Here is a 12,600-nt window from a genome sequence, read left to right as displayed (position 1 = left end):
AGAATACATTGAACCCCTGCAAGGGGCAATTTTTCCACCTCTCCAACAGTAATTTCATCTGTTTTCTACTTACTCTTTAAATTTACCTTCCACAATGAAATAGATTTAGAATCTCCATGAACCCCACTTATTTTCACCTGTTCCTGCAATCCTCCCTCTGAACAACAAACGTCACTATCCCACAACATTAAGGATTGACTAGCCCCTGTGTCTCTTAAAATTTTAACATCTTTACCCATTCCACCCTATATACATGGGAAGACTTTCCCTTCACATACAAAGTCTCTGAACATTTCTACAACCTGCTCCTCTGAATTATCTTGGGTAAATTGTGAACACATTCCCACTTATTTACCTATCACTGATTCTCCCTGTTTTACCTGTACACAAACTAATGTTTTTTTTTTCTGTGCCTGAACCTCAGAACCCACAGTACGTTTACTTCCAGGAATTTTCTGCACCCCTATAATTCTAACAGAATTTCCCTGCAATTTCCAGCAGACTGACTTTATGTGTCCAATTTTATTACAATGAAAACACCTCAACTTTCATATGTCACTTCTACCCTCAGCACCTTCCTTTTTATTCTGAGAAAAAACTTCCTGGGAATTTCCACCTACTCCTCTTCCCTGATTACCCATCTTCCTTTCACCTTCCCACTTTCTATCCTTTTCAGATTTGAAAGTGTGATGAAAATAAGGTTTAGCTCTATGAATTAACTTATAATCATCAGCTATCTCTGCTGCTTGTCTTACCATTTGAACCCTCTGTTCCTCCATATGAGTTCTCACTATCAAAGGAATTGAATCTTTAAATTCTTCCAAAAGAATTACTTCTCTAAGAGCTGCATATGTTGTCTCAATATTAATGCCCGTATCCACCAGTCAAAATTACTTTGTTTTACTCTTTCAAACTCAGTATAGGTTTGCCCAGGCTATTCTCCCATATTCCTAAATTTCTACCTGTATGCCTCAGGAACCAACTCATATGCACTCAGAATAGCCTTTTTTACCACATCATAATTCACCGACATTTCTTCTGACAGTGAAGCATAAATCTCATGTGTTCTACCCACCAACCTGGATTGTAACAACAATGTCCAGTATTCCTGTGGCCATTTCATCTGTGTAGTTACTTTCTCAAATGAAATAAAGAATGCCTCAACAACTTTTTCCTCAAACTTTGGAAGAGCTTGTACAAATTTAAACATTTCCCCTCTGGGTTTTAGGTTAAAGGTTCTTTCCTCATCAGAACTTATTTCAGAATCTGATATCTCATTTTTTAACTTCCAGCCTTTCAAGCTGGTATGCTCGTTGTCTTTCCTTCTCTCTTTCCTTGCCTCTCTTTCTTTATCCTTCTCTCTTGCCTGGAATTCCAGTTCCAGCTTCCTTTCTTACTCCTGCCTTTCCACTTGCTCTCTTCGAAATACCCTTTTCTTTTTCTGCTGCCTCTAGCTCAAGAGTTTTTCATTTCCTTTGTTTGTTCACGTTCAAGCTGAAGTTTTACTACCTCCAGCTGTGACTCACTAGTGTCAGGTATCACTTCCAACTTTAAATGGTGTGCTAGACCTTGAACTATATCTGCTTTCTTAGCCCCCGCAGGTAACCCCAATTCCAGTAACTTAACTTTAGTTACCTTTTGTAAACCAGCCAAAGTTATAACTTCAACTCCCAAACAAATCTGAGCAACTGCCAAAGCCACATTTCAGTCTCACCACTTCAAACAAAAAGTCCCACCAACTCCTGAATTCAAAGTGCTTCTTGTACTCATAACCTTCAGATTCACCAACTCAAAAACATTTCAAATATATCCCGCAAAGAGCCCCTATGTTATGACACATCGGCGTGATGTCCGCCAGGAAGTGCTATGTGCTCCCTGTGCGGCTGGCCGGGGGGATTCCCTGAGCCGGGAGTGCGCTGTTTTGCGCATGCGTGCAAAAGAGCGCACAGATCACCCTGAGGGAAAGTGCTGGCTCAGGGAGATTGGCTCAGGTTTGAAACATTGAATAAAGATTAGAAAAAAAACTACTGACATGTCCCCTCATGTGCCACTGTCACATGAGTTGGGACATGTCAATTACTTTTATTTAGACACTTATACAAAATACAAATTTTAATACCCTCGTGAAACCTCATCCCGCCTGTGGATGAGGTTTCATGTTTTTTCAGAAGGCTGCCTGGGCTCCCGGCCTGCCCACCAACCTTAAAGTTGGACGGACAGGTTTATTGATTGATTCAAATACTTTATTAATGACCTTAAGTGGCCGTTGACAGATCGGCGGGCGCGCAGCCAACTTGGCTATGTGTCCGCCAATCTGAAAATGTAAATGAGGCAGGGTGACGTTGGGATGCCCGCCCGACATCACCCTGCGTCATTTTACGTATCGGCGACTGGGCCCTGCCCCCTGCTCGCCGACCGGAAGGTGCAGCCCATAGATTTTAATGGACTCAGGCAAAGAAACATGAACAAGTCAAATTCCAAATGAGTTTTCTTAACTACAGTCCTTTGAGGACAGCAGATTGAGGCATAGATGCTGAAGGCTTTTCACTCACTTGTAAGATCTTAAAAATGCATTTCCTTACAAGCAACCTTCTCTTCCTTATACATATCTTCCTCTTTGAATGCAAATAGCCATTGTTTCACTATGTCTTTGGACTTTATCTCCCTATAATAAAACCCTAAGTTTTACCACTAATATTTGGGAAAAATAAACACAACTTTTAAATTTCAGCTGGCTAAGTGACACATTTCACCCCTCCTTAGAAAAGAATCTAGTCTGGTTTATTTCAAAATGTAAATATTCTCTTGACACCTATGTTTCTAAACATTCCCATGTTTATCTAATTAACATTTCAAACCTAACCTCTCTTAGATCAAAGCACCCAGATAATTGAATTACGTCTCACACACACACCGACACATAGACACATAGACACAACCCACTATTACTCTATTTTACAATAAATTCCAATAACATTATGAGAATCATGATATCTTTTTGACACCAGTATTGAGTTTACAAAATACTGAAGATGCTGGAATTCTGGAAATACTCAGCAGGTCAGGCAGCACCTGTAGAGAGAAAGCACAGGTCTCTGCACAGTTGCTGCTTGACCTGCTGAGTGTTTCCAGCATTATTTTTTGTTTTGTTTTGGTGCCAGTACTGGGTTTAATTTGGACTGGACACTCAGTAATAGCCTGGTCTCATTTTGATGTTATTGAGTCACCTACAGCGCAGGAGGAGGCCATTTGTGCCATCAAGTCCATGTGGCTCTGTAGAGCAATCCAGTCTGTCCCATTTCCCCGTTCTATCCCTGTAGCCTGAAGGTTTATTTCCTTTAAGTGCCCATTGAGTTTCATTTGGAAATCATTGATGGCCTCTGCTTCCACAACCCTAGTAGGTAGAGAGTTCCAGATCATTATCACTCACTGTGTAAAAAAGTTCTTCCTCACATCCCCCTGCACCTGTTGCCTAAAATCTTAAATCTGTGTCCCCTAGACTTGGTATCATCAGCTAATGGAACAGCTTTCCTTTGTCGACCTTATCTAAACCTGCCTTAAGCTCTGTCCTTTTTTAATATAATGATTTGATTTGATGTCCAGCTGTGTCTATAAAAGGTAAGTATCTACGTCTGCATGCAGTTTCTGTTTGAGTTACTTTACTTCTTGTTGTCATATTTCTGCTGGGTTTTGTCCCCTACTTCCAAATCATTTCTTATATCCACATTTATAATTAAATTGCGTAAGCTTGTCATACTGATTATGCAATCGTACAACTAAAAAAAATTGCAAAAATCCCTCACCTCTGGCCTCATCTTGATTTTTAGTGATACCGCAGAAGAAGGTAGTTAACGGGTTTCAATTAGATAACTTTACTGAAATTTGCTTTTGAAAATCAATGTATTTTAACTTTTAATTTATTTAAATAACCTGGTTTAGTAGTGAACAATGTATTTGTTTCACTGGCTTTTGGCATCTCACATTCCCCCACCTTGTTTTCATTGCCTTTTTATCAACTGAAGCATTCCTCTAAGTTAAATGTACATTCCTTTACACATAATTTGAGAGTTGATTTTCATATCAGGATGTTTTCAGCAGGTCACTCCTTCAGCAATGTACAGGTGGTGGGGGCAGTTGCACACCCAAATAGTGGCATCTTGCCCTGCCTCCTGCAAGCAGAATTTCTTCAGTTGGAGACTGATGCCATCCCGTTGTCGGTATGTTACTGGTAGTGGCAGTTACTGTATGATCTTTGGGGTGTCATGTTTAGAATCATGAAGGATGCAGCACCAAAGGAGGTAATTTGGCTCAGTGTGCCTGTGCGAGCTTTCCAACAAGTCTCACTTCCCTGCACTTACCCCAATATTTTCCCTTTCAAGTACTTATCCAAGTTCCTTTTGAATCTACTTCCACCGCCCTTTTAGACAGTGCATTCCAGATCACAACAACTCACTGCATAAAATTTTTTCGTCATGTCACCTCTGGCTCTTTTGCCGATCACCATAAATCTGTGTCCTTTGGTTACTGACCCTTCTGCTACTGGACACAGTTTCTCCTTTTCTCTGTTGAAACTGTTCATAATCTCCTCTTAACATTCTCCATGCTAAGAAGAATAACCCCAGTTTCTTTAGTCTCTCTGAAATCATTCATTCCTGATACCACTCTAATAAAACCCTTCAGCATCTACTCTAGAGCCTTGACAACCTTCCTAAAGTGTGTTGCCCAGAATTGAGCACAATACTCCAGCTGAGGCCTAACCAGTATTTTATTAAAAATTAGCATAACTTCCTTGCATTTATACTCCATTCCTCTATTAGTAAAGTGAAGGATCCCATATGCTTTTTAACATTCTTCTCTACTTATCCTGCATTCGTCAAAGATTTGCATACATATACCCCCAGGTCTCTATGTTCCTGAAAATCCCGTAAATCCTTAAATCCTTAAATCCTTTTTAATCCTTTAAAAATTGTATCATTTTATTTATATAGCTTCTACTCATTCTTTCTGCCAAAACGTATTGCTGCACACTTTTCTGCATAAAACTTCACCGCCAGTTGTCGGTCCATTTGATCAGTTTGACTATGGTACCTGAACTCTGTTACAATCCTCTTCATTGCTTACTACATTTGTCAAGTTGGTGTCATCTGTAAAGTTTGAAATAATGCTCTGTATACCCAAGTCGAGGTCATTAATATATATCAAACAGGGCAGTGTTTCTAATACCAGTCTTTGGTAAGCTCAAATGTACTTTTCTCTCCAATCTGAAAAACAACCTTTCACTGCTAATCTCTGCTTTCTCTTCGGCCAATTTCAAGCCCACACTGCAGCTGTCTCTTTAATCACATTGGTTAGCAAGTCTATGTGGTACCTTGTCAAATGCCTTTTGAAAGTCCACAAATGCAATATCAACAGTTCTGCCCTCATCAACCCTCTCCGTCACCACCAAAGAACTGATGTAATTTCTATGGGCAGTGATATTTACTCTATTGTTCAATGTATTGATGTGTCTATGTGGATGGTGAGTGGGGTTAAGGGCTTATAATTTTCTATTTGCTGTTTCTGTTTTTGAAATCCTGTTCCTCTATTGTTCTATTCTTATTTCATAATTCACTATATCTGTCTTTGTTTTAATATTATTGCAACGTTACTGTTACTTTAAATATTGCTCCTCTGTTTTTCCATTTCTTCTTTCAGTTTTTACTTTTAACTCTAGCTTTGCTCTTTGCTTTACACCCATCTCAGTGCTTCTTTTAGTAATTATTTGCCCTTTTCTATTAGTGCCACTCCCAGTATCACTTTTTTTAACTACCATTCCAACTATCCCTCTGTTAATGTATTTTTTTTCAGGTATTTCTATTTGCTCCTTCTAGTATTTATTTCCTTTGGTTTTGCTCCCACCATGTCAATCTTTCTGTTCCTATGGCTGGTAATTCTTTACCTCAGTCCCAATCCAATTGATGGATCATTTTTGATTGCTAACATTCTCCTGTTTAATCATCTTTTTTCCATTATGGATTCTTAAGCCCACATCTATAATAGACAATGCCTACATTGGCTCCATTTCTGGCAAAACTTCATTTTTAGAATTCTCATGTAATATAAAATAATACATATAATAACATTCTCATGCTTCTTTTCAAATGCCTTCATGACAATGTCCCACCCTATTTCTAACCTCCTGCAACGCTACAATCCTCTGAGATATTTGCATTCCTTCAATCCTGTGGCCTTAGTCATCACCAGTTTTCATTGGTCCACTATTGGTGACTGGCTTCAACTGCTTAGGACCAAGCCTAGGTAATTCCCTCCGTAAAGCTTTTGGTTTCTCTATCTCTCTTTCCTCATTTAGCTACTCCTTAACATTTAGATCATTAACTAAGCTTAACCTTACATGGCTCAGTCAAATTTTCTTTCGTAACACCTGAGAAGTGCCTTGGAATTTTTTACTTGTTAAGTGTGCTATATAAATGTACGGAGTTGCTGTAAACTTGACATGCTGCGTCATCTCAGTTTTGCATCTACTTTCTTTCTTACTTGCTACAGAGGAACTCATATGCTCCAAATAACTCGATATCCCTGCTTTCCAAATGATCAACATCCCTGATTTCCAAATAATTGTACATTTTGATACATGGCTCTTAAATAATATTGAATTATTATATAAAATTAAAGAGACTGCATAAACTTAAACTGGGAACTGAACATGTCTGTGTGCCTTTGTCTAATTAGAACCCCTGCTCTTGACCCTACTTCACTTGAAGATTACACTTTGCTTTGACTCCCTGTATGCAAAGGTATAGGAGATTAATTTTTCATCTTTGAAAAGGTTTTTTGGGCAAACAAAAGGTTGCATGTTGCTGCAGGTATTCCTCAACAGGTGTTACAGCACTGCCTTTAACTGATTGCCAAACCAGGCATGTGTAGCCAGTTCAACATGGCCGTTGCCTTTCTCATGCTGCGATCTATAAATGCAGGTGGAAAGGAACTGACAAGTGGATAAAGTCTGCCTCTGGCGTAGCCTGAGGCTTCCCAATACTGTGAGCATTTTAACTGATCCCTGTGGTCTTTCCATTGCTGCAAAAGCAGTAAGCAAAGAGCATAAACCCACAAACCTAAAGAGAAAGATAATGAGCTCTGTACATTGCAGGAAAATTAAAATTAAATTGCATTTAAGGAAAAAAAGGTGTGAGTTGAAAAGACCCTTGTTTTTGGAGGTCAACGTGCCTTCAAGAAATGATTAAAAAAACACCAGCACAACTCTAATATTTTTCTTAACTCATTCATCTGCCATTTGAAAATTAATTATTCTGAAGTATTAGAATAACAGAAATGCAAAGAACTTCCCTGGATAGTTACTGCATCAATGTCTATTTAGTTGATCTCAATCTGATGGGAGTACTGCAGTTGGGTTCAGTACCTCTTTTAATCTAGGGAAGAAAAAATCCACAAGCACTGCTGATTTTTGTCTAGTGATCTCTGCTGTAAAAGTATATGCATTAGAAATGTATGTGACAATGTTTGAATTCATCTGCTCTCTAAGCTGTAGTCTGCTGAAAAGCAAAATGCTTTTCATCACAGATCTCCAATCCATCTACACCTCCATCTATCACCAAGTCCACCTTAGGGCTCTGCACTTGTTCCTTGAACAGCGGCCCAGCCACTCCCCATCTATCACTGCCCCCTCTCCGCTTGGCAGAACCTGTTCTCACATTGAAAAACTTCTTCTGGAATTCCATTCCCTTCCTTCAAATATGGGTCCCAGCTGTGCCTGCCTTTTTGTGAGATATACGGAACATTCTTTGCTCCAGTCCTACTCAGGTCCCCTCCCATACCTCTTTTACACTACAGTAATGACTGTATCGGTGCCTTTTCCTGCTCTTCAACATTTTTCAGTTCTGATCAAGGCTTATTGACCCGAAAGGAGACAGGCTCTTATACATAATTTCACAAATCAATAAGTTTCCTATACATTGAATATCAGGTATCATAGGTTTATTAAGGATACAGCACAGGATTTTAAACATATACTTAAAATGTAATGCTTATAACCAGAATTAATGATGACTATTTGGGGTTCAAGTGTGTTGCAGTTCTAAGCTAAGTATTTTTGGTCTTTTATGAATTCAAAGACTCATTCCAGCAATCAATTTTTATGCATTTCTTTTACTCCCGCCATGTGATAATCCATACAATTCTGCATTACTCATTTATATAAAATTTAAAATACAAGTCCATAAAAGCAGAGTTTATTTGAATAATACGTTATCAATAACTTTGGTTTGAATGGGTTTTTTTTCCCCCACACACAATTGCAACTTCCGTAATACACTGAAAAGAAAAAAGTGCAGAAAATATTCAGCAGGTCAGGCAGCATCTGTGGAGAGAGAAATAGAGTTAATGGGCAGAATTTTCAATCACATGAGGAGATGGGACCAGAGGCAGGCATGCCCGCAGTTTCCCGACATGGGTCCTGTGCTGGTTTGCCGACATGTTCTGGCTTGCGGGCCATTTTGGAATATTGGTGGGAAATGCCAATTTGCCAGTTAGGCATATTAAGAGATCTAATTAAGGGCCCGCTCCCACTGCCAACTGGAATCTTGTGGTTGGTTGGCGCTTCCCCCTCCAGCGTGGCCAGTTTTTACTGCAGAAATGTTATAAGTGTTAAGAAGACATCTTCATCTTGAGGTGCCCCCTCTCTGTCCCTTACCTGCCTCAGCAGTACCCACCTCTGGTGGGGCTGCCACACTCACAGCCTCCTATTGGCCCTCCAGCCACAGGAGAATGCCCACAGTCCTTAATTGAATGACAAGCGCGCATCTTGGCCACTATTTTGTCACCCCTTCAAAAATCAGATCAGGCATCTAACACCTAACACAATGTGGGGTTGGGATACGAAAATTCTCCCAATGTTGGGGTCCTGACATCAGAATGAAAACCCGGCACAATATTCCAAGTCAATAAACTTTCATCCAAATTCCTGAGCACAGTGACGACCTTCTTAGGTAACTGTGGCTGCTTCGGCACTATCTCTGGCTGTGGCGAAGGTAGAAGAATTGATCCCTGAATACCCTAGGCGCTTATGGCCTTCTATTGAAAGCCTTCTCCCCCTGCCCACATCTTTCCTTCTCTGCTCCGTGTTCCTGTTGTGCTGTAGCCCAAGAGGGCTGGCAAGTATATCTCCTATTAATGCTTGTAGGCTTTTTGATGACAGGCCTATGAAGACCTCTGCACTTCTTGTAAAAGTCCAGCAACGCTCCCTTCTGCCTCCAACCCCTTTTCAAAACTTCCTGAGCTCAGTACTTCCACTCAATCTGCAGCAGAGGGAAGTCAAAAGCACCTCACCTGAAAGTTTCATGCTGATCCCTTTAAATAGCATTGGTGCAATAACGCATGTTCAGTTGCGAGTGCGCTGAGCATAAACAGATCCCGCAATGTTCAAAATCGCAGATCAGGCAACAAATCAGCATTTTTGGCTGAGTGGCGTCATGATTTGCCCACTTTGCACGCTTTCACGCAGACACGGCATGCCCATGTTAGTGCCTTTAGTGTGATGCCAAGTATCACATTTTGTGGCTCCTTTTCTTTTGACCTTGAGTCAATCCTCTTTAGTATGTCCTTTTCAGCTCCTATTTTATTTCTCCCTACATCATTTAACCCAATGCCGAGTTCCACCACAGATTCCCGTGTGAGCCCTTCAATGTCTTTTCTAAATTTTTCTCAACCTATGTAGTTATGGCTCAAAATAGCTAGGCTATCCTTATGTTAAAGATTTTCAATCATATTATGGTAATGAATAGGCCTGACGGAATGTTGTCATGGACACTAACATTTCGACACCTTGATTTTCTTTTGCAATGTTTCTTATTCTGGAATGTTTTGCCGTTATGCAGCTTTTCACTTATGAAAATGATTTGTTTTGGAACATTAACTACATTCGAAAATTGCTAAATCTTTTTTACACTTCTACAGCTAAATTAAACTTGGTTGGTGCTAGTGCCATTCACTCACTTGCACTGAATGATCAGCCTCTATACAGGGGGCCTGTGCACTGCATTAGCAGAATACTGCGGAACGAAGGAATTGTTGGACTGTACCGAGGTGTCGGAGCCATGTACCTCAGAGATGTTCCAGGATATTGTTTGTACTTTGTTCCTTACATGTTGCTGTGTGACTGGATGACACCCGTGGGGAGCACAGCACCCAATCTGTTTTGTGTGTGGCTGGCCGGTGGTGTGGCAGGTAAGAGTTCTTTGAATTTAAGAAAATGTATGCAATGCTTTCTTTTCAGCAATTGAAATTTTTGAGAACAAAGTTAAAAATGCAGGATGCTGGCACCCTTGATGGCTCATTGCTAAATACATCACTTGGTGTATTATTAAAGTCAGAACAGGACTTTACCAGTCATTCTTATGGTCTTTTTCAGTAAGAATTCCAGAGTATTTCTAAAGAACAGGACGTTTTATACCATGAACTCACACCTTCACACCTGTAAGGAAATTAATTGAGAACACACAAACTCATTTCATTTTGGCTGTTTCACCAAGAGATTAGGAGAGAGACTTTTGCCACTAATTTCCACAGGGGTTCTCCAGATCATCATCCATAATTTCAGCAGAAATTCCACAAAACCCCAGAGTGAACATTGTTTATTGTGTTTCTTTGGTGTTTACACAAATCATCCACAAAGTTATGGCTGCTGATCAAGTGAAGTCCTATGGACACTTTACCTTCATTCTTGCTATTCTAGGCTATTTTTAGATCTACAGATTAACATTGAAAGGACATTATGCAAATCGAGTCTGTTTCTATTACTCGAATGGAATTAATCCATTTTATTCACTTCAAGAATGAAAAGAGGCCAACATATCATCCAGTTTGATCACTGTCTGGTGTTTTCACTGTAAGCGATCAGTCTTTGCTGTTTTTTCAGGTATCCATAGATGCAGCTCAGGCAATACACAGGTGTTAGCAAGATTAACATGTGCGGCTGGCACATTTTAGCTAATCTCACATTTCATCAAATTATAATTCTCCACTCAATATTTGATTTTCCACACCCATTGCTGGAAAATTGTAGGTATTCATTTATTTATATGTACTTTTGCATTGTAGGTTATACAATGAGAAACCGAATAGCATCTTTGCTGTTGGAGATTGATCGTAATTAACAATGCTTTAAAACAGTCTGGATTTGGGGGTGCCCAGTGCATCATTTTGTGGGAGAGTACAGGTGTTGGCCTCTCCTGCGTGCTTATTAGCAGTCAGCTCAAGAGCACAATCAATGAAGGCCTAGAACAAGGTTGCCATTGCATCCTGTCAGTTAGGGAGTGAAAATCTGAAGAGCATTGGAAAAGCAGAAGAGCAGGCCCTCATATCACCATAGGCATTTTGGACCTCTTTTGAGCAATAACTAAGTATATTGACTGCTGAGAGATGCTGCATTCCCAGTGAAAGGCACTTGAGGTTACCAGCAGTGATGAGTTAAGACATAGAGACAAATATTAACGAAACCTAATTTAATTCATCACTGCAGCTAGTGAAAACAACCATGGCTCATTGTGTTCTAATGGTCGAGGACCATAACAATATAAGAATAACAATAAAAGAGAAAAAAAAAACACACAAGGTCATGTTTTTGCGAAATGTCACTGGGTCTTCAATTAAGTTAGTGCCTAAATATCAAGCATCCTTAGTTTGGCAACAAAGCCTAATTGCCCACAGTAGAGGCCTTGGCAGTCATAATCTGAAACATAAATTTCTACAGTGCCGGAAGTTGTGCAGGACTCTCCAAGAAGTGCATTAATGACAAAATGTATATCAACATTAAATGTATGCTGAAATTGCACAAGGTTTTAAAAATGCTGTTTTTTGAGGGGGTGGTGCAAGATAGCAATATTGCTCCCCAAAATAGTAGCTTTAAAAAATGCTATCTATACATTTTGATATCCTGGACGAAGAAGCCAGTATATCTTTGGTGATAATTTTATATATGTTCTTATTCATAACTTACAAAGAATAATTTCACTATGAGGTTCATACACCTTCTTTAGTTTTCCAGAATGTCTTGAAATCACTCACATATAATGTCCTCTGTGTATGCGCATTTGCTTTGCTTGAAAAAAATAATTTTTTTGATTCTCTTCTGAAACAGTCATTTTAAAAAAACCTGGAGTTCCTGGATGGCCAGTTAGTGAAAATACTCTTTCATGTCACCACAGATGATTCCTCCAAATCCAGTTCCTCAGACTCGCACCCAAAACCCATCACTGCCTCAGAGGAGGAAAGGGAGGATGATGATGAGGTGCCTGGTGAGGGGTGAGCACATCATAGCTCCAGAAGGGACAGGGAATCTGGGGTCCAGATCTTGTGATGTGCTGTTGAGCTTGCATAGGACTTCACATCTGTGGCAGGATCCTCCACAGGGACATCTCTTGCAAATGTTATGCATGCCAGCAATTCTGTCAAAAAACCTCAAGGAATATTCATCCACTTCTTCCAGCACACACCGAGAGGTCACTAGAGAAGGATATTTTCCTTCTTTATAAGGTCATTTAAAACATCTATGCTGCTCAGCAGCCTGGGGCCACCCGAATGCACAGT

General features: G+C 39.9%; 2 protein-coding genes across 5 annotated transcripts in view; both read left to right on the top strand.

The window, feature by feature from the left end:
• tgfbi (transforming growth factor, beta-induced) overlaps positions 1-12,600 on the top strand; it is a 465,360-nt gene that overhangs the window by 27,343 nt on the left and 425,417 nt on the right. The window lies entirely within an intron of this gene.
• Positions 1-12,600, top strand: part of LOC144685904 (solute carrier family 25 member 48-like) — a 31,901-nt gene that overhangs the window by 4,873 nt on the left and 14,428 nt on the right. For 2 of the 4 annotated variants that reach the window (XM_078550918.1, XM_078550916.1), the window contains one exon: positions 9,970-10,239. In XM_078550918.1, coding sequence (XP_078407044.1) covers positions 9,970-10,239 — 270 coding nt within the window. Of the gene's footprint in view, positions 1-9,969; positions 10,240-10,930; positions 11,166-12,218; positions 12,316-12,600 lie in introns of those variants that run through there. The other 2 variants (XR_013577810.1, XM_078550917.1) reach the window with 2 other exon arrangements.

Source organism: Cetorhinus maximus, chromosome 10 (assembly GCF_964194155.1).
Source record: "Cetorhinus maximus chromosome 10, sCetMax3.hap1.1, whole genome shotgun sequence".
Taxonomy (NCBI): domain Eukaryota; kingdom Metazoa; phylum Chordata; class Chondrichthyes; order Lamniformes; family Cetorhinidae; genus Cetorhinus; species Cetorhinus maximus.
Note: the sequence above shows the minus strand (reverse complement) of the source record. Positions and strands in the feature narration are given on the sequence as shown.